This window comes from Sceloporus occidentalis, unplaced genomic scaffold (assembly GCF_023333645.1).
Source record: "Sceloporus occidentalis isolate IW3139 unplaced genomic scaffold, rSceOcc1.0.p SCAF_6, whole genome shotgun sequence".
Taxonomy (NCBI): Eukaryota; Metazoa; Chordata; class Lepidosauria; order Squamata; family Phrynosomatidae; genus Sceloporus; species Sceloporus occidentalis.
The window spans coordinates 43,434,095-43,454,655 of NW_028316986.1; the positions used below are offsets into that span (position 1 = coordinate 43,434,095).

At 39.4% G+C, this 20,561-nt stretch overlaps 1 protein-coding gene across 13 annotated transcripts in view; it reads right to left on the reverse strand.

Moving 5' to 3' along the window:
- The window catches only part of LOC149310679 (serine/threonine-protein kinase MRCK alpha), a 283,756-nt gene that overhangs the window by 33,260 nt on the left and 229,935 nt on the right, over positions 1–20,561 (reverse strand). For 5 of the 13 annotated variants that reach the window (XM_089529524.1, XM_089529522.1, XM_089529517.1 and 2 more), the window contains 3 exons: positions 12,875–12,992; positions 7,500–7,657; positions 5,506–5,619 (listed from right to left, as the gene is read on the reverse strand). In XM_089529524.1, coding sequence (XP_089385650.1) covers positions 5,506–5,619; positions 7,500–7,657; positions 12,875–12,992 — 390 coding nt within the window. Of the gene's footprint in view, positions 1–45; positions 5,620–7,499; positions 7,658–12,874; positions 12,993–17,825; positions 18,012–20,561 lie in introns of those variants that run through there. The other 8 variants (XM_089529526.1, XM_089529525.1, XM_089529523.1 and 5 more) reach the window with 5 other exon arrangements.

Here is a 20,561-nt window from a genome sequence, read left to right on the forward strand (position 1 = left end):
CGGTCTGGCAGCTGAGGCCCCGATACACTGGAGAAAGGGGCGAGTGCAGGCCGCCCCAAATGGGCGGTCTGTAACCCACCTCAGAGAGAAAAAAAGTAAACCCCTCCTGGCCCTCTATAGTCTTGATTTTGCTTGTCTATGGGGGCCTTTGGACAAAATAAGCCTGGACTATACAGTCATCCATCAAATACGAGTCAGTCAGCTTTAATGTTCTAGGAGGTGGATGCTGGTAATAAGTAAATGAGGGCAACCCCTTCTGAGGAAAAAAAAATTATGTGCATGCCTTTAAAAATTACGTAAATTGATATCTATTAACACAATCCTGCCACAGACTGCTTTGAGCTAAATTATTTTGCAGGTGATATGCACAGCAATTAAACAATGTGATAGGATAAAATATATTACCAACAAGGTGCTGCTGTTCTCTAATGCTTTAAATTAAATTTCCTGCATGGCAGGGGTTGGACTGGATGGCCCTTGCGGTCTCTTCCAACTCTATGATCCTAAGATGGTTGAAATTGTATTTTACCATTTTCCCTGAAACGATCATTTAAACACTATTGGCATCTAGCAATCCTGGGTAACACAAACTTATACTGCTTACCCCTGGAATGCAACCATGAAGCAGTCCAACTAATAAACCATGTTTAATGAGTTTGTAGGAAGCCCCTTCCTGTCTGAGATGGGTTGATTATGTTTGGAAGCTCCTAATTTCAATCTGATGTTGCTACCAAATTTCTTTACTTTTTCATCCAACCATCTTTGGCTTTTATCTGTGCGGTGAAACTGTGCCATCACCCTGAGCATAACCATAAAGATTTCCCATTCCCTGCAACCAATTTATCCCACCTATATTTCCCCCTCCCCATTAACATTGGAGCCCTGTAAGCAGGCCCCAGCACAGACAGACAGTGGTTGGCACAGGACTTGAGGGGACAGGATGCAGTTAAGACAGCATACCCAGTCCCCCAAAGCAGTCTCTGGTGACACTTCTAATGTAAGATGGTTCTCAAGATCTGAATTTACATGTTTACTCCAATGTTTCACCCCTGCCCATTCACCTCGTAAAGCTGGGGAGGGGAAAAAAGACAAACCATCTGTATTTCTAATAGTTCCCTGTTTTATTGCAATACATCAAAGTAGGTTAATATTGTGTTACCAACATAAAATATTGGTGGCCTGTCATTTATTACACCATTGACTGATCCACCTTAAATATTTCTGTGCAATAGAATCTACATCATTGTTCTGGAGCAGAGAATCTCTTACAATGTCCCCTACAACACTGAGGGCATAAATCAAAAATAAGAGAAGAGTGAGAACAGTCAAACAACAGAATCCTTCCCCACACGCACACTTGTCAGCTTTTATACTCTAAAACAAAACAAAACAAAAAGTGATTACATCTAGGCCATGCAAAACTGTACAATAATATTACAATGAAAAAAAAATCCCTAAAAATACCTTTTTTTAAAAAATAAATGATATGAAACCATCATACATAAAAAGGCAGGTGTAATTGCTGTGAAATACCCAAATTGGTTTTTGGTTGTGGATTGCTTCCTCATGACTGAGACAAATCCTTTTGCAGGATGGGAGAGATTTCATAAAGAAAGATAGGGTAACAAGTAATGTGGAATTGCCCTAATGCACAACATGGTCTTGAAAATCTACAGCATATCTGATCTCTGAAGGCCCCCTTGTAGGTTAGGAGTTAGAAACACGGATCTATCTTCCAGGAAAAGTGGAGAGTTATGGTGCTCTTGGAATGAAACAGGCTAGTGCCCTTATTAGCTTCCAGGCACAGAGCCTACTTCCACTGGACTCAACATTTGTCATGAGCCTCTCAGTGACATTCACCCCAAGCAAGGCATGTGGACTTCCTGAGGTTTCCAAGCAGGGCATCCATCTATGGAACCCAGGTTGTACAGAGGTAATTTTCACACCATGGTGAAATTTCCTAAGGCTAAGAAAGTCCCTGTAAGCCAGATCTGGGGTTTCCAATTTCTCTCTGACTTAATGACAGACCAGAAAAAGAAACTGAGGTACTGTAGATGGGTTGTTGTTTTAAACGCACTGGCTAAAAAGACGCAGTTGTTTTTCCACATTCAAGGTCATAAACTATAATCATGAATCCAATTTATCAACCAAACTCACATCCTTACAGATCAAAAGCTCTGTGCAAGGATGTATCTGGGATGAATCTTGTTCTCCAAATACATTATTGCATTTCATGTTTAGCATGTGAAGACATCCTGCTACTTTCACATACCTGAGAGTTTAACAGAAATGTCAACTATACTCCTCCACACCAAAAGTCCTGTACTAAAAAAATGCTGGTTAGGAACACAGAACAATTATCACACAAAACAACCTTTAAAATAAGCCAGCTAACCAAATTATTCAGACATTAAAAACAAACAAACAGGAATGTACTTTGAAACAGGAAATTAAAGACATGTATGTATGCTCACTACAGAAATGCACAACTGAGCCTGAGGCAAGACCTGTATAGCCTGAAGATATTCAACAATCAAAACCCAATTTATTAAGCCTCAAGAATAATGGGATAATGAGGTGCTGAACCAATCCAAAGCAAATCTTTTCACTTAGGGAAAACATTGCTTTAAACTATGTACACAAAGAGATGCCAACCAAATCAGTCAGGATCCAGTTAAGGTATTATAAAAATACTTGAAGAAATGTACTCACAAGAATGAAAACTGTGAGCAGTGCACTGCAGCAAGTCTCAATCAAATTCACCAGTTAAATGTATCAGAGGTATTAAAGCATCTGTATTGGGCAAAGCCAGAAACAAGTATTTATATCATATCACAGTGTTTGGTGCCTCCCAGGATGAAGGAATCATACCAATAATTTGTGAAATGGTTCAACATTATATAAAATGGAACCCTTAGGATGTTATTTTCCCCCCAATTACCTCTTGTGAATCTATGCTTTGGCAAGAAATGCAGGCACTGATTTTGTTTTAACTCTCAGATGAAACACAGATGATGTACCACAGGACTGGATGAGTATTTCTGAGATACCTTTTGAAGTATAAAACCACTCAGGCCATCTGGAGAGCCACAGGCCTTAAGAATCTCCAGTATGCTGACATTTAAACAGCACTGTGTATGAAATACATACAACATGCTAGAAATATGATGCTACGTTCTTCACAAGGATATTTAAGAGAGGGTGGGTATGAGGAGCATCACAGTAAGGAAGCGGAGCACCTTGATAAGGAGAACCTTTTTGTTTGGTAGTGAATGCTGAGAAGGCGACATAGCCCATGAATTTCAGAGGATGTCAGTCTCTGTGCCCTGACAACTTCTGACAGGCCTGCAGGCCACAAAATGAGCCTAACAGGTATAACTGTTGTTATGAAATACAAAGCTGAAACTCTAGAATATACCTGCGACAAGTAACGCACATCAGTTTTGAGATTTGTGACAAGCAAAATTTAACAGACAGAATTATGACACCATACTTAATAGAAACAGTTTGTGTTCACCCCACCTGCAACAGTTCCCCTTAATATAAAACAACTAAATGGGAGCTTTGGATTTGGCAACCCACTCAATGCAGGAAAAGATACAGAATCAACAATTAGCAGACGAATACAGCTGGATGATTAAAGACAATGATCTGTATCTTACAGTTCTAATTAATCTGTACCTTGCATGATTGTAGTTGATTTTTAGAGGGGACTTGAGCAATTCCATTAGTTTTAATGATTTGCTGCTGGTTGGAAAGACTTGGAATGGTTTGATAGCAGCCATGAAGTGTTACCAAATGCCACAGAATATTCCATATTTTAAGAACATAACCATTTAACTCTTCATCAGCTTGAGCTTGATCACACACAATGGCAACAGTAATTTTAAGGAAAAACACATTAATCTAGTGCAAACTGCTCTCTCATCTTGCTCAAGAAAGGGATGAAAAAGTTGACTTTTGGTTTTGCTCTCTATTTGCATGACACAGTTGCCACTGCTTATTTAGGTGATGATGGTCTTTAATGACTGCTATCCAGAGATAAAGGATTTGCCTTGCCTAGTGTTCCTCTGCTGGTTCAGTCATCACAGTATTTAACAACAATAACATTACACGCACACACGCACACACACTGGGTCAGGTTAAGATGGGAAGATAACAGTAATGAAAATCTCCAGACTAAGAGTCTTAAACTACTGAGTATTCTAGCAAAGTATAAGGCTAACAAGAGATTTCTTTTCCAGGCAAGAGCAACTAGCTAGCTATTTAAAATGTTCTATTATAGAACTATTGTTGATTGCATTTGGCTGATATAAGTAGTCCACCAAATATAAATGCATGCATACACTGCATTTATATTAGTAGATTTTGAACTGGGCATGCTAAATGGCCAGAATGGCTTTAAAGCCCAGTTCCTACTCTTCCGGTCTGTTTGCACTGACTTTGGCTATGTTGCTCAGGGCTGAGTACGGATTTCAAACGAAATCATCCTTGAAACTGGTAAATTGTGGGTTTTGCTTGCCAGAATGAACTAGATTACAGACAAGAGGAAAATAATTTAAAAGTGAGGATTATGGCTTTAGTTCTACTGATGAGGAAGGAAATGTTACAGAGCACGTTGTGAGGATGGAGTCTTTCTCCAGGCTCTACGCTTTTATCCAGTGCCATACTGTATATTTTATACCTAAATCAACTCTCAATCTGTAAATTCTTTAGAATGAAAAAGGGAACAACACAAAGTGTTCTTAAATTAAGGATCTCTTAAATAGGAACCCAACTTCTGCTGCATTACAATGCTGCTTTTTCTTTTATTATATACATACGTACTAACTCTTAATTTTACGTATTTACTTAAACTCTGTACTGTAGTAAAATATGCATCATTTTTTAAAAAATCAATATGGATTTGCTGGCAACAATCAGACTGACATTCAAACAGAGTGGTTGGCTGAAAGCATGTGTATTTACCCTCACAGGGTGATTTTTGCCCCACTGCCAGAAATGGAGGGGTGTTGCTGTGCTACTCTTGAAAAAATATAATATGATACTGTGTGTGTGTCAAAGCAAAATCTACCTGGTTTTCTCTTACATAATGTGTTTTGGTCAGTCTACACTACTGTGAGTTGTTTAGTTTAGGATTTTTTTTTGAAGTGGTGGTGTGGTGTGGAATATGTCCATAATATAGAAGCAGCTGTTATCCTATGCAACAAAATTGATACTAATACAAATATACCAATATTTCTCGCATACCAACCTGCCCACACTGCCCTCCACCATGGTGTTCCTTGATTGCTGTTACTACTGAATGAGGAGGAAGGAAGGGTGAGTTTATGCTTCATGTGCCAGAGAAGGCAAAAATATTCTCCTCCTCCCCTCCCTCCTACAGTTTGTTTTTGGAGGAAGGCTGTGGGACGATAACAGTGAGAGAAAATGGAGAGTCAGGGGACAACAGGCTGCTGAGATGTCAAATCTGAAAGCGGAAGCAGTTCAAGTGTCCCAACTCACATGGTCAGAGCTCTCTAGGGAGAGGCTCTTGGTCTTGTGAGGAGATGTGGGGCTGGGAGGGCTGCTCAGGTTGGAGCTGTTAGAAGCTGTCGAATGCCTTGGAGAGTCAGAGTCCTGTAGCCCAAAAAATGCAAGAGAACACATCAATGAGCCAGAGCAAAAGGACAAAAATGGGTGGGGGTGGGGTAGGGGAATGGATCATGCACTTGGAGGAAGGGAAGAAAAAGTGGGTGGCTTTTCCTCTTCCCTGTCCCTCCCTCCAACATCTTCATATCATCCCAAAGTCCACTTGCCTGGACTTGCTTTGGAATATGCTTTACCTCAAAGAAAGTCCAGGGTATTGTGCTTGTGGGACAATAACACCAAAACCAAACACAGCAATAGTATCTGTACAAGGCCACTCTCAAACTGCACTGGTCCAAAAGATGCATAAGCTCAGAGTACCTCTTATATGTCTAGATAATTCTAAACTGACTGTGTATGTCAAACGTACTGGAGTTACTTTTATAAAGTGAAGAATGGAACTGAAACCTTTATTGTTGTTTTGAAGTGGTCTAAATTTCCTTTCTTTGTTTGATTCCAGCCCTCACTCCTACTATTTGCATTTATTTGTTAGCTTCATGGATTTCAGAAAAAAACACTAATGGTTTTTGTTCACAGATTTGATTAGATGGTATTTTTTCTGACATTAATAACTGACATGGTGTACTGTAGCCTTCTACTTGCTGGAAACAAAAAGGGTGCTTTAAAAGCCCCAAAGAATATATTTAATGAACCAGAATTTCCACACATGCAGCTGCACTGTGGTGGTAAGAACCACACAACATTTTACAAAATACTCTACAGTCTTAGTTGGTGCTGAGAAGTAGTGACTGTATGCAGCTTTGTTCGTAGAAGACACTTCCTGTGCTGTCTTTGATTAGGGTGAATTTACACTATGCCAATAATGCAGTTTGACACCATTTTTAAATGTTGCAGCTCCATCTTATGGAATCCTGGGACTTGTAGTTACCTTCTCTGACAAAGAATGCTGGTACCTGGATGGAGCCATGACAGTTAAAGGAGTATCAAACTGCATTATTTCTACAGTGTACATGCAGCCCTAGTTAGTCATCTTTAGGCCAGTCTTCTCCAACTTGATACCCTCTGGATATGTTGAACTGCAGCTTCCCACAGCTCACAGCCAACATAGCCACTGTCACGTGGTAGGGAATGCGCAAAACTGTTCTGCAACATATTTGGACTGGACCAAGTTAGAGACGTGTCTTTTATAGTGTAATAGGGTGTTTTACATTTCACTCTTATTTTACTCATTCAGATAGCAATGGAAGGAAGACAATGAAAGTCTTCCTTTTTTTTAGTTTCCAACCACATTTATGTCCACTATTTCATACAATTAATCCAGCCACTGGCAATTCTACAAATCAACCAACATTCCATAGATGTTCAGATTGTGCTTGCCTCACAATACTGGTTCCTTGGCAACAAAACCAGGAACAAAACCAGAACTTGCATATAGTTTCTACCATATTTTCCTACAAGTTTTTTCTGTCAATGTTGAGCGCAATCCATCAAAAATTATATTAATTTCAATGAGAAAGTTTAGCAAATGTTTACATCTTTTCCACTGGAATCAGTGGCACTTCAAAATGCCTTGCTTTGTTTTCATTATGTTTGCTTTAACTGTGAAAAGAAATAGTACTTCTCTTGAATGTATTTACAAGGCTTACACCTTTACCTAAAAACAGAAAGAGGGAAATCCCATAAATGCAGCTAAAATGCCAATTACATAAATCCACTGTGTGTCCCTCTAAGAAGGGATTTTCTGCCATGTTTCAATCAGAAAATGCTTTCTCTTTCGGTACCATTTGTGGATTTTGTTCCTGAGACCACTGACTAGTGCAGAACATCTGGTGGTCTTTCTCAGGTTCACTCCAGCATAGCTGAACTGGGGGTCTTTATAGCCTTCCTTCCTTCCCCTAGGTAATACCCACCTCTCGCTCATAGTCCCTCGCTGGTGCATCACTTCCTTGGTCCATACCACCAGAAGACAAGGAGCCATCTGAAGGGGATGCCATTGGCTGACGCTTTGCTCCATAGCTACCTCCTGAGAATTCCCTTCGCAAAGCACTGCCATTCTGTGCAGTAGATCCTGGAAAGGTATCCAGGAATTTAGTGATGTAACACACACAAATGCTTTAGATTGCAAATTACATTCCTTAGATCATCATCATGGACTGTTGTCTGTCAAATTTCATTTCCCCAACTTCATATTCCCTACACATTTATCAAGCCATGTCTCCTCCACTCAAAAACCTGGTCCTGTTTTAGCGGGTTTCAAGCCACTGGCTAGGGGTGGAAATGAAGACAGGAAAGTGCAGGATATATGTATAAAATTCAGAAAGGCAAGAAGACTGTTACAAATAGGGAATCCATAAAGAAGGATTTTAAAAAAAAAATAAATTCTGTTAATCTCTATTTAAGGAACTGAAAGTGTCAATGGCAATTATCTGGATGATTAAAATCTTCGAAGGATTACAGATGAACAAAGAGCAAGACTTAATGTACCAAGAACAATGGCAAAATTGGTCCAACCTTTAAATCAAACGTCATTAAATAAAGCTGTGGGACCAGATGGCCTTTCTGCAATCTATTGTAAAAGTTTGGAAGATCAACTACTGTTACCTTGACAAGAGACAATGAACTTGGTTTTAAATTCTGGAATAATGCAAATATTTCTTAGATACCAAAGGAAGATCATGATTTGACTTCCAAAAACAGATTTTGGAAGAAATGTTATTTCTTGGATTAAAGCATCTATGATACACCAAAAGCACAAATACTGGTTAAAGGAGAATTGATTAATCTATGTGAAGTGTACAAAGGGACTCAGTAGGGATGTCTACTGTCCTCTTTATTCAAAGATACAGATGTGCTGGTCTGGAATATCAGTATGCAAATGGATCTTGTAGCAACCTTTGAGACTAACTGAACAAAATACATTGTAGCAGAAATCTTTCGCCCATTTACTCTCAAAGGTGCTACGTGATCCCTTTGCATACTGATTTTCCCTTTACTGTTTATCATGGTTTTAGAAATTCAGAATAATGTAGTAAGAGAAGAATCTTTTATTCAGGGAGCAAAAGTCAAAGGTCCAGAATTTAAACAAAGTGCTTTTGACTTAGTGATTTAGTTTTACAAAATCCTATAGGAGAAGTAGATAATTTGGTGACAACTTTTAAACAACATGGGGAATAGCTGGTTTAAAGTAAATAAAGATAAAAATGTGATGTTGTTAAAACATATTCCACAAGAAGATCAAGATCACTTGAAGAATAAAACTGGTTTCAGAAAATGAGAAGAAAGTTAAGTATTTAGGGGGAACTATTTCCTAAATTAAAAAAAACAAACAACTATGTAAAATTTGTAATGGCATTAAACAAGAAAGAAATAGATGGAATAAACTGAAATTGCCATTGCTGGGAAGAATCTCAGTTATAAAGATGGCTGTTTTACCTAAAATGTTGTTTCTGTTTCAAATTATTCCTATTATTGTAAATGCTGTACCTTTTAAGCAATGGCAGAGACACATATCAAATTTTATCTGGCGAGGTAAAAATACTCAGAGTAAGATTTCTACAGTTTTGGGTTCAGATGTAAAACTAAAGTAAGTTGATTGAAAAGAGAAGTGAACAGAACACAGAGCAATGGATGCAAGCTACAGGAAAAGAGATTCCACCTCAACATTAGGAGGAACTTCCTGACAGTAAGGGCTGTTCGACAGTGGAACACACTCCTTTGGAGTGTAGTGGAGTCTCCTTTCTTGGAGGTCTTTAAGCAGAGGCTGGATGGCCATCTATCGGGGATGCTTTGATTTGGATTTCCTACAGGGGGTTGGACTGGATGGCCCTTGTGGTCGCTTCCAACTATGATTCTAGAAGTTTTTCAGGATTCAAAAGAAAGAAGTGTTATGGGTTCACCAGATTTGAAGTTCTATTTCTCTGCCTGTTGTTTGATTTGGTTAAAGGACTGGGTTATGCTAAAAAACAAGAGACTATTACATCTGGAAGGTTGTGGTTTAAGATTTGATTTGCATGGATTTTAAAGTATAATACACTGAAGGTTAATGCTGATTTAAAAAAATAATTTTATTAGAAGGCCTTTCTTATGCCTGCAAGAGCTGGGAAACCATTTTCCGGCATGCCAGAGATGTCTGAATGGAGAGGGGAGGAGAAAAAAGCCCAATTACACCAATGGATGTCTGCAGACTGGCTTACATTCTAATTCCTTCCACTATAATAAGTATTTCATTAAAAAGTACTATATCCCATAGATATATATGGTGCAGGAGAGCCAGTGTGGTGGAGTGGTTTGAGCGTAGGACTAGGATCCTGGACACAAGGGTTTGATTCTCTGCTCAGCCATGGAAAACTGCTGGGTAACCTTGAGTGAGTTACTCTCTCTCAGCCCCCTCAACCCTCATAATAAGGTCACCTTAGGGTTGCCATAAGTTGGAAATGACCTGATGGCACACAACAATATAAGATGCATTGTGGGATTTTGTTAATTGAATTTTGCAGATGTTGTTGTATTATTTTATGCCTAAGGTAATTTCTGACTTGATGACTCTAAGATGGACTTATCATGGGGGCTCCTTGAAAAGGTTTATTCAGAGGGGGTTTGCCACTGCCTTCCTCTGAGGATGAGAGAGTGTGACTTGCCCAAGGTCACCCAGTGAGTTTCCATGGCTGAGCAGGGTTTTAAGCCCTGATGTCCAGAATCTTAGACCAATATTCAAATCACTAACTACAAAAAAGATACTGTTGATACAAAACCAAATTTACTGTTTTTTATATGAGTTTTATGGCTGATCTCTGCTGATTTTTAATACGAGCTATCTTAATATTTGCTTATTTTTTGCTGATATTGTTTTATATCATTTGTTCCAGGTTACTTAGAAGACTGTGGCTGAAAGGTAAAAGGAGAAAGAGTTCAAATAAACCAACAAATATTCTAAAAATCCTTCTTCGTCTGTTTTATATTGAGTTCATACCAGATCTTTGTTATGGTTTACTTTGCCAAAACAAAGAGGTACCATACCACAATAGGAAGTTTCAAAAATAAAGTTTTGATACAAACATATGCCAAAAGTCAGCCACTTGTGCCAAAATAGATTAAACGTACTGTTTTCAAATGAACATGTACATATCTCCATTTTCCTTGAAAAGCATAGAAGGATTTTTAGAATCTTCTATATCAGGTATGCATAACCTAGAATTAGGCACTCATGACTGTTATGTGTTCACAATCCCTATGTAGCCACTAGCTTAAGGGTTATATAAGAACTGGGAAAGTCCACCACTTCCTACTTAGGAGGCAGCAGCTGCTGTGATCAATAGGTCTGTTCCTTGGTCACTTGGGAAGCATCTGACTGATGTTCCCAATCCTCAATGCACAAAAAATCTCTGGTGTAATAGGGAATTGTGACCGGAGCCTTGATTCTGCCTATTGAACCAGAAATCACTCATCGTAAAGAGAGCAGTCAGCTGCTTCCCAAGTGGCAGGGGAACAATCCTCCATCAACTGCAGCATCTGCTTCCTGTTACATGAAGACTGACGGGACTGAGATGCCATACAGGATTCCAGCCATTGTCTTTGATAATTATTTGTTAAAGCTCCCCTGGGCATGCAAAATTTCTTACCAGCCTGTCCTTAACAGGCATGTTTTTAATACTTTACTCAAAAATGCTCTCAAATATGTATACTTGTGGTTGGTTGTTGTTGTTAGCTGCCCTCAAGTTGACTTCAACTCATGGTGACCCTGTGGGTGAGATATCTCCAAGACCCCCTATCCTCCACTGTTACCCAAGTTCTAGCACCCTTCCTTTTTCTTATTATCCAGTTGATATTAAAAGGGATGATTTAAGCGAGTTGCCGAGAAGGTACCACCAATGCAGGAAACTAGCCATGCCATAGAAAGACATCTGTGACCATATAAAGAGATCTTACAGTCTCAGCATGGAGTACATGGCCAAGAGTACATGGCCAAGATACATCAATCAAGATCAGAATATGCATAACCCTTCATTGATAGGAGTGATGGTGAGTGATACACCTTGTGCTTACAAATGAACAGAAACCCAAGTACACTGCTCTCTAGAGGAGATACTCCATTGCCTTGAGACACTGTGCTGATCTGCCCCCAGGATACATTTTTGGGATTCAGACACACACTCTGTTAGTATCTTGCTTGACTCATCAGTAATACTGACAACTGCTGAACCATTTCACTTCACTGAATCAGATGACTGGAACTTTTGCTTCTGGAACTGGTACTTTCTGCAATCCTTAAAGTAGCTATATGCTACCACCTTTTATATCATTAATTCTTGTGATTGTGTGTGTTAGCATACTTTTGTGTGAGCGGTGCTTTACTTTTACAAATAAAACTACATTTATACCTTGCATTCTGGAATTCTATTTCTTGGAACTGGTATACACAGGCTTGATCCCTGCTTTGAGTTGCCCAAGCCCTCTCGGCTGTTGTAATTCAGCTAATAAAATTCCTCTATTCAATACTAATTGAAGGTGTCCTCTCAAGACTTTGGCACATTGGATAACACTACTACTCTGCTTAAGTCTTGTAGATTCATGCTTGTGACTTCCCTGAGTCTACCCCATTTGGTGTGTGGTCTTCCTCTCTTTCTACTGCCTTCAACCTTTCCTAGCATTACTATCTTTTTAATGGGTCATGCCAAACTAATGAGTCATGGATTACTGTCTTTTCTAATGAGTCATGGCCAAAGTACACCAGCCTCAATAAACAGCAACAGTAGGCCCTTGGTATGGACTTGCCATCCGCAGATTCAAGCATATGTGGATGGCAAGCCTGTGTTGAGGTGGAAGAGGAAGAGGTGGCGGCCAAGGGGGAGGAGGCGGTGGTGGCCGAGGAGGCAGTTGAGAGGGAGGATAAAGCTGCCAAGGAGGAGGATGCCCCTTCCACCCGACAGCGGCGATACTGGCGAGGTGAAGTTTGGGTGGCCAGGGCTAAGCTAGTCAGCCAGCCTGGAGGGAGGGAGGACGAGGTCCAAAATCCCAGTGGCTGGCTTGGGGGTGGCCTTCTCCCCCCCGTCACCCTTGGCCTGCCATTCAGGTCACGTTTCTTTGTCTCCAATGGCAGTGTGACCACATGGCCACACAGCCATTGGGGATAATGGAACTCAGCATCTGGGGATTTTGGTATCTGCAGGTGTGGGTGGGTCCAGAATGGATCCCCACAGATACCAAGGGCCTACTTGTACTTATTTCTCCTCCACTACTATCAATAGATCTGAAAGTCATCCATCACAAGACAGGACTGAAAACTTACTTGCTGCTAAACCACTGCTAGCACTCATGGAACGTCCTGGTTCAGTGCGGGATTTTGTGATTGATGGAATACTGACAGAACCACTGAACATGGTCCGGCTTTCCTGAGGTCGAAGGTTCTGCAAAAGAGGAGGAGACAGAAACAGGAAAAGGGCAAATTCATTTATAACAGAAATATCATAGTTAGGAAACTGTAGCCCCAGACCAATGTCAACAATGACCTAACCTTCTAAGTTAACTAGACAGTAATGAGCCAAGTCTGCAAAGGTTATGTTCTATAAACAAAGTCCATGGAACCAATACAGTCGGCAGTGACTGCAAACTGCTGAATTATAACTGGCCATAAGCACACACCAGGTTAACAAACTCTAAAATAAACTGGGATTCCTTTAGCTGGCACAAGAATGCAAGGCTCACACCTAAATCTGATATTCTCTCTTACAAACCTGAAAAATGACACACTGTTTAACAAAGCTGCTAGATGCTACAGTATCTGTGAACTTTTAATTTTTTTTACCTCAGGCAAGAACTGGTGAAACTTTACAACATTCTTCAGTAAGAGCACATTAGTGTCTTCATTTGCTATGGATTTCTCTCTCTCTCGGTTTTATCTAATATCACATACCTTAACTCTAAGGAAATTTTTGCAACACATTGGGCAGGAAGAGGATATACTCTGAGGTTATTTTCAGGTTTCCTCTTTCAGAAGGTTGTTGGAATGCTTAGAAACAAGGTATTAGACATCATAGCAAGATATTATTTTATTGAAGAGTTATATTCAATTGCATCTTAATTTGTCCAAAAACATTATTATAATACATATATACAAAGGTAGCACTCAAGACACATGATTAACAAATTCCAGGAACTTCAACTGTTTCAAGCATTCAGCTTTGTAGCTATCATAAATATAATGTAGAATTCATAAAGACAGCTGGTCTGTCTTTCCTATAGAACTCATTTGCCTGTATTAATTCTGTACTGAAACATGTTATCTTTTGGTGATTTCTTAAATACAGTTTTCTGCCAAGAAAGGACTTGAGCAGGTGATCTTGGATACTTCTTCTCCATGAAAAAATGATTCTACATTTTTAAAAAAATAAATAATTACTTTTAACAGCTGCTAATGTATCTCATGGCAATTTAACTGGCACCCTTCACAGCTAGATAACCTTAATGATAGTTTCTTGCCTATTACATTGGAACAGTATCTTAGCATACAGTCATATTTCTCAGACAAAAGATAAATGTTGCATCCTCGGCTTCCCAATGTGAGTAACATGGTGATCACTAAACTTGGATACCGTCGAGTTCAATGTATGTGAAATTTGGCTTCAGTGTTCTGTTGACCATGGCAACTCACTTGGATTTTTGCAATCCAGCCAACAGTAGGTAATGTTAGGAAAAAAGGAACCAGTAATTCATTCTACAAAGAAGATATGCTTTTGGGGGGCATGGCAGTACTCTAAAACAGAACTCACAGCAACAATATGCTGATAAAAAGTAGAAATGGAGAGATGGTTCAGTTCTCAGTGGCTCTTATTGTACTTTGTGTGGTACTCTGTCTTCATATACAAACTAGATTTTTTTAAAAAAGAGCTTGCAAGAACTTTCCCTTCCCTTCCCTTCCAATGATGAGCACTTGACTAACATTTTGTTACTAAAAGCGCAATATATAAAATTCAAATTGATCTTATTAGGTACACATCAATTAAATCATTGTAGTTTTGTTTCCAAAACAGTTTAAGAACTGAGGTAGTCAATAGTCAGATGAAAAAAAATCTAATAACCATAATCAATAAACTAGCTATGGACAATGGCCAGGGGTTATAGAGGCACATTGGTACTCCCATGGGACCTTTGAGAGCCATCCCCTGCTGTGACCTAAGCCCATAACTTACATTTATTTGTTCTGAAATTTATTGGGCTAAATTGTCACCATATTACCTAAAGTATGTGTGGGGCAATTTTTGAACTACTGGGTCATTTTTTTTTGTTCCCCTCCCTCAGATTGTTTTTGACTGCTGAGGGCTTTTTTTAAACTAAGAGGTGAACAGGAAAACTAGTAGGTTTTTTTGTCAACCAAGGCAGTTTTACTTGCTTTTAATTTTAACCAAAATTAAAAAAAAATAACCAAATAAAAAATTTCAATTCTAAAAATTTTAAAAATGTGAATGCTGAATGGCTCCATACTTTCCTACAACAAAAAGTTGTGGCAAATAAAGCTACAGTCTTTTCCTATAGACTATCTAATTCTTGTGTTTTCCTTATTGTTTTACCATCCTCTCCCCTCCTAAAACCTTAAATGAATCCTTGCCTGTGTACATGGCTACTAAAAACCAGAAATAAGTAGAAAACATTTCACACATACATGAAGGACAATCCACAGGAGTTCAACCCCACAAAAACCTTAATCTTGTAGCATTTCATTACATAATTTATATCCAGTTTATTGCCACAGAAATAAAGATTCCACAGTCAAACCAAATACATTTCAACATGTAAAAGAAATTTATTTATCTATTGTTATTACTGTTTATATATTTTTATCAATAGCACTCAAACATCTTTCTCTTGAAAAGTTTTGATTACAGTTGATTGAGAATGAGTTGAAATGCCAATTCATTATTTTTGTAACACAAAAGAGAGGTCTTATGGTTTAATTAATAGCCAACAAATATATGATGCTTTATTTAAAAATACAGTTTTATTCTGGTATACGGAAACAAACAGTGTCCAGTCTTTCAAAATTTTGCAATGGTAACAATATGAATTCAGGTTATTGACAGGTGGATTAGATATGATAAATGTGAAAGTACAGAGATGATAGCAAAGCTGGAGGTCATCTATGTACCTGGTTTAAGCTATCTGTTCAGGACTGCAAAGATTCAAATAATGTCTCTCTTTAGACCACCTCTCCCCACTTCTATGAATTTCTTAATTTGTGGTGAGAAGACCCCAAGGAGGAAAGCATCATATCCCAGTGTTGTTGGGCCATGATGTGGAGCTTCCCCAAAGAATCTTCCCTCTGTTGGGTTCAGCGAACCTGAAAAAGTTGGTCTTGAAGTGGAACAACAGCCTCCCTATAAACATCTGTAAGATCCTGGAAGGTTATCAAGAACTGTTTGGATGCACCACTGGCCTTCCTCAAAGTCCCCTTCTGGGTTAATCTTTGCTGTTGTATTCTAATGCATGCAGAATTAAATATTTCAACCTCCAGCTCCATTTCACAAAGAGCTCCTCCAACTCTCCTCATGGCTGTATGTTAGATGCTTAAAGTGAATTTTCCAGCATACCCATCTTACCTATATGTAAAACATTCTTACAACAATAGCTTCAGCACAGTTTATTTAAAAGCAATAAGGAAGGATAAAGACATAGTGCAATAAAGTTTAGAAGAGGCAGCCAGAGCAGAATCATGGCAGACTACCAGCAGCGAAGCCTTCCAGGCAGGAATTAAACATGCCTAATAAGACAAATGACATATCATTCCCTTTCTGTTGGAACTTCATACCAGATTCGCATTGGTTAGGTGTCTTAACTTGTTTTGGACTCAAATAATCATATTTCTCCATTATTTCTAACACATTCCCACATGACTCCTATTTTCCAGGCACTGGTATCCCTAGGGTTGGTGTCACCTGGTGTGATAACTCATGGTGTCACCCCCCCCCCCATTGACCTCCTCCATACGCAATCCTTAGCAATGCTTTTTTGCCCCAATGTTACACAACCTAAATGTATTTACATATGCATAGTGAAGAAAATTTTTAAAAAATATTTTTTTAATTTCAAAAATTCAATTTTTTTAAATTTAAAGTTTTGAAATTTGAATTTTTAAAAATTCTGGGGCCTCTCTTTTTTCCTCCCACTGAGCTTCACCCCACTTCCATAATCTTTTAAAGCATTTAAAGGGAAGCAGATGAACGTCACAGCCCGTTTCTGCCAAAAAGTAGGTGTTTGAGGAGCAGTGGTGTCACCCCCCCCCCTTAAGGTGTGGTCCACACACCCCGCAACCCTATAGTGATGCCACTGTTTCCAGGGACCCCAAAGACTTTCTTCATTTCCACCTGGGCAGTTCTACTGACCTCAGTGGATGAGGTGATAATGGAGAAGCCAGTAAAATTGGGCCTTAATCTGTGGTCTGGGGACCCTCAGGGGGCTGCAATGTCCTTACAAGGGATCTGTGAAGGCTTGAAAGCTGCTCAGCCCACTTCCTCCCCACTATGGAGTGGCCACGTGACAGAAACCAAGGCAAAGTCTGACTAGCTGGCTAGGTCTGCCCATTGTCATTCAATCTGATTCAGCTGCTAATTGTGGGAAGAAGCAGGAGAAAAGTCCTCCCCCCCCCCCCCCCCGTCCAGCAAGTCTGAGGGAAGGTTCAATGTATGGTGTATAATCAGTGGTCAGATATTGTTGTTGTTGTTTTAAATCTTGACTTAAGTCTTGAGAGTTAGCAGAAACTAAATACATTTAAAGAAAAGGTTAAGAACCACTGGCCAGTGATGTATCTCAAGAACTTTTGGGGCATGATGCCTGGTCTTCTCACAGTTCCCTGACTCACTGGGTCATTTAAAATTGGGAATTCACTGAGAGCATGAGGGAAGCATGTATGCATGACTCTTGATTGGAGACCTTGGGGGAGGATGCCAGGGATATTTAACCCTCCAAATATTTGAGGGAAATGATTAGGAGCTTCTGTACTGATATAAACTTAATTCTACCTTGCAGAATCCTCCCTCCCTCTGCCCCTGATCCCCTTGTACAGAGATTACAAAAATGTAGATGTTGGAACAGAAAAAGTGCAAAAAGTATTTAGAGGCAAATGAAACCAACTGCAAAGCTTAAATCTCTTCAGATATTAGCCAGGTACAAAAAAAGAAAACAAAGGGGAGTGGAGAGTAACACCACGCATTGTTAGTAGCAGGAACACCTGGCTGAGCAGTTCATACCCTTAGATTCATAAAGGCTGGTATACGAGGGAGACAGCGTAGAGATGGGGGATATGCAGGGTTTATGGAATCATGGGAGAGGAAATTTTCAGCTGAATTAACAGTCATGTGATAGATGTGTTCGAAGTTGCTTGGAGAAGAGATGAGACAGGAGTGATGATGAGGGGATGGAGAAGGGGGGCTTGGCTATCAGAGACAACAGAAAGAGAGACAGAGAAACAGAAAGAAAGAGAGAATAATGAGGGATGGCATTAATGGTGTCAGGAATATATTTTTTTTTGTCTGCTCTCTAAAAGTGAGAGGTGTACATTAATATGCATACTGGTTGCATATTGCCCAAGCCATTTCCAGAGAGTCTTATTTATTTTTCTGCTTGTCGCCTGGATGAAGGAGCAAATTGACTGAAAAGTGAGTACAGTACACAATACTTGGAATCTCTGTAGTGTCATCACACCTTGAATAATACAGATAAGGCAACTAGATTTTATTTTCACATCCCCTTAGCTATGCAGAGAAGGAAAGAGACAAACACTGGTTTAGCTCAATGAATTTGCAACTTACAACATTACTGCACAGCAAATTCAATTATTTAGAGTACACGATGAAGATGATGTTGATTTAATAAACCCACAGGGAACTATGGTGTAAATCCAGTTACCTGTACCCACTATAATAATGACTCAACTGCTGAATGGTAATCCAACACTTAGGCATATATCACTGATTCAATGGATTCACTCTAAATTGAAATTAACTGGATTTTGGATTAAATCACTTTTATGCCTATAAATAGCATCATATTCTGCTGGGACTAAACAAAAATTTAATAGTTGTAATAGTAGACAGGCCTTGACAAAACAAGTTAAAATTAACTGTCTTTAATGCACATGTTATCTTTCAGCTACTTGTTTACCTGCCATATATATGAACAGTATGGTGTACCTTTTAAACAAATCTTATTTTAAAAAAATCTATTTACCTTTCCAACCTGAAGAATTAAAAACAAGCCTCTATCCTGAGAACCATATAATCTATGGTGCAACACAACATAAATTAAATGTGAACATGGCTTGACAAACGTTGAACCATGAAAGAGAAGGCATATGAAAAAGAGACTGCTTTCTATTCACAAAGCTAGGGAGTGTGTGTGTGTGTCTTACTATTAAACCCATCCTCTTAAAGCTTCTTTAATAATTGTGATCTATGGGACACGCAGATATTAGTACAGTGTGGCCGCGCCATACGCGGGCACGCCATACGCAGCCTTGAGCATACGCACTCAAACAATGGTGCGCGCGCGGGGCGGAAGGGGCGGCACGTCCCATTCAATTGAATGGGCGCGCACGCCCATTGCGCCCCACGCGTGCCCGCACCCGAGCCCCATTGTTTCCAATGGAGCTCGAGCATAGGCGGAATTCGCCTTACGCGGAGGGATCCGGAACGGATCCCCCGCGTAAGGCGAGGACAGAATGTACCAGCACAAGATGTGGATGATGAAACAATTACGTGACAAACACCTATTCTATTGGGGATCATTTCAACATAGATTTTGTCTGAATGTATAGTAGTAAATCTGGTATTTTCAAAAACATATTTCAACTTGCACACACTAGATGACTATATTAAATATACATTTTCAAAAATATAATTTATTTCAAATTGACTACCCCACCTAGTGATAGAAGATGTTTAGACATTTCTGTTTTCAAAACAAAACTGTATTTCCAAATGAACTTCTCTAAACCTCCCTACATTTTTTTTAAAGGGAAAGAAAACAGAGAAGTTAAGAGCCATTTTCATTGTTCACTCTTGCAAAAATAATTTCCCTGCCTGATACTTTGCTCAGACATATACTGGTAGAGCTACTCTTGCTTAAGAAACAACATCTGATACATAGTCTCGTTGCTGTTGTGCCATTTCTGACTTATGGTGACTCTAAGGTGAACCTATCATGGGGTTTTCTTGGCAAGGTTTGTTCAAGGGAGGTATGCCATTGCCTTCCTCTAAGGCTGAAAGAGTATGTCTTGCCTGAGGTCACCCAGTCAGTTTTCTTGGCTGAACAGGGATTTGAACTCTGGTCTCCAGAATAATAGTCCAATGCTCAAACCACTACATCACCCTGGCTCCCCATCACAGTCTCACCAGTGGGAATTTTCAGACTTGTTTCAAAATCCTGTTCTTAATTATTGTACGTATTTGTGTATAAGTTGACCTAATGTATAAGTCAAGTGCAGGGCTTGGAACAAAAATGATGGATTTTGATATGACCCATGGATACATTGAGGTTAAGGGGCATGCAACAAAGGATGTCAGGGATGTGGTGGCTTAGTGGTTAAGATGCCAGTTCTGACAATCATAAGGTTGGAAAGTTGGCAGTTTGAGGCCCAAGTGCCACATGATGAGTTGAGCTCCTGTCACTACTCCCAGTTTCTGCCAACCTAGCAGTTCGAAAGCATGTAAAAGTGCAAATAGATAAATAGGTACCACTTTGGTGTGAAGGTAGCAGTGTCCTGTGCAGTCATGCTAGACATATGACTACGGAGTAATCTTGGGACAACGCTGGCTCTTTGGCTTAGTTACGCCCCCTATAGTTGGTTACAACTAGACATTCATGTCAAGGAGAAACCTTTGCCTTTACCTTAAGAAAGGCTGTAAAGGAAGAAGCAAAGGAAAATAATGCCAAAGAACTTACAAAATTCTAGAAGGCATAACCATTTGTACTCATCCTAAAGGATA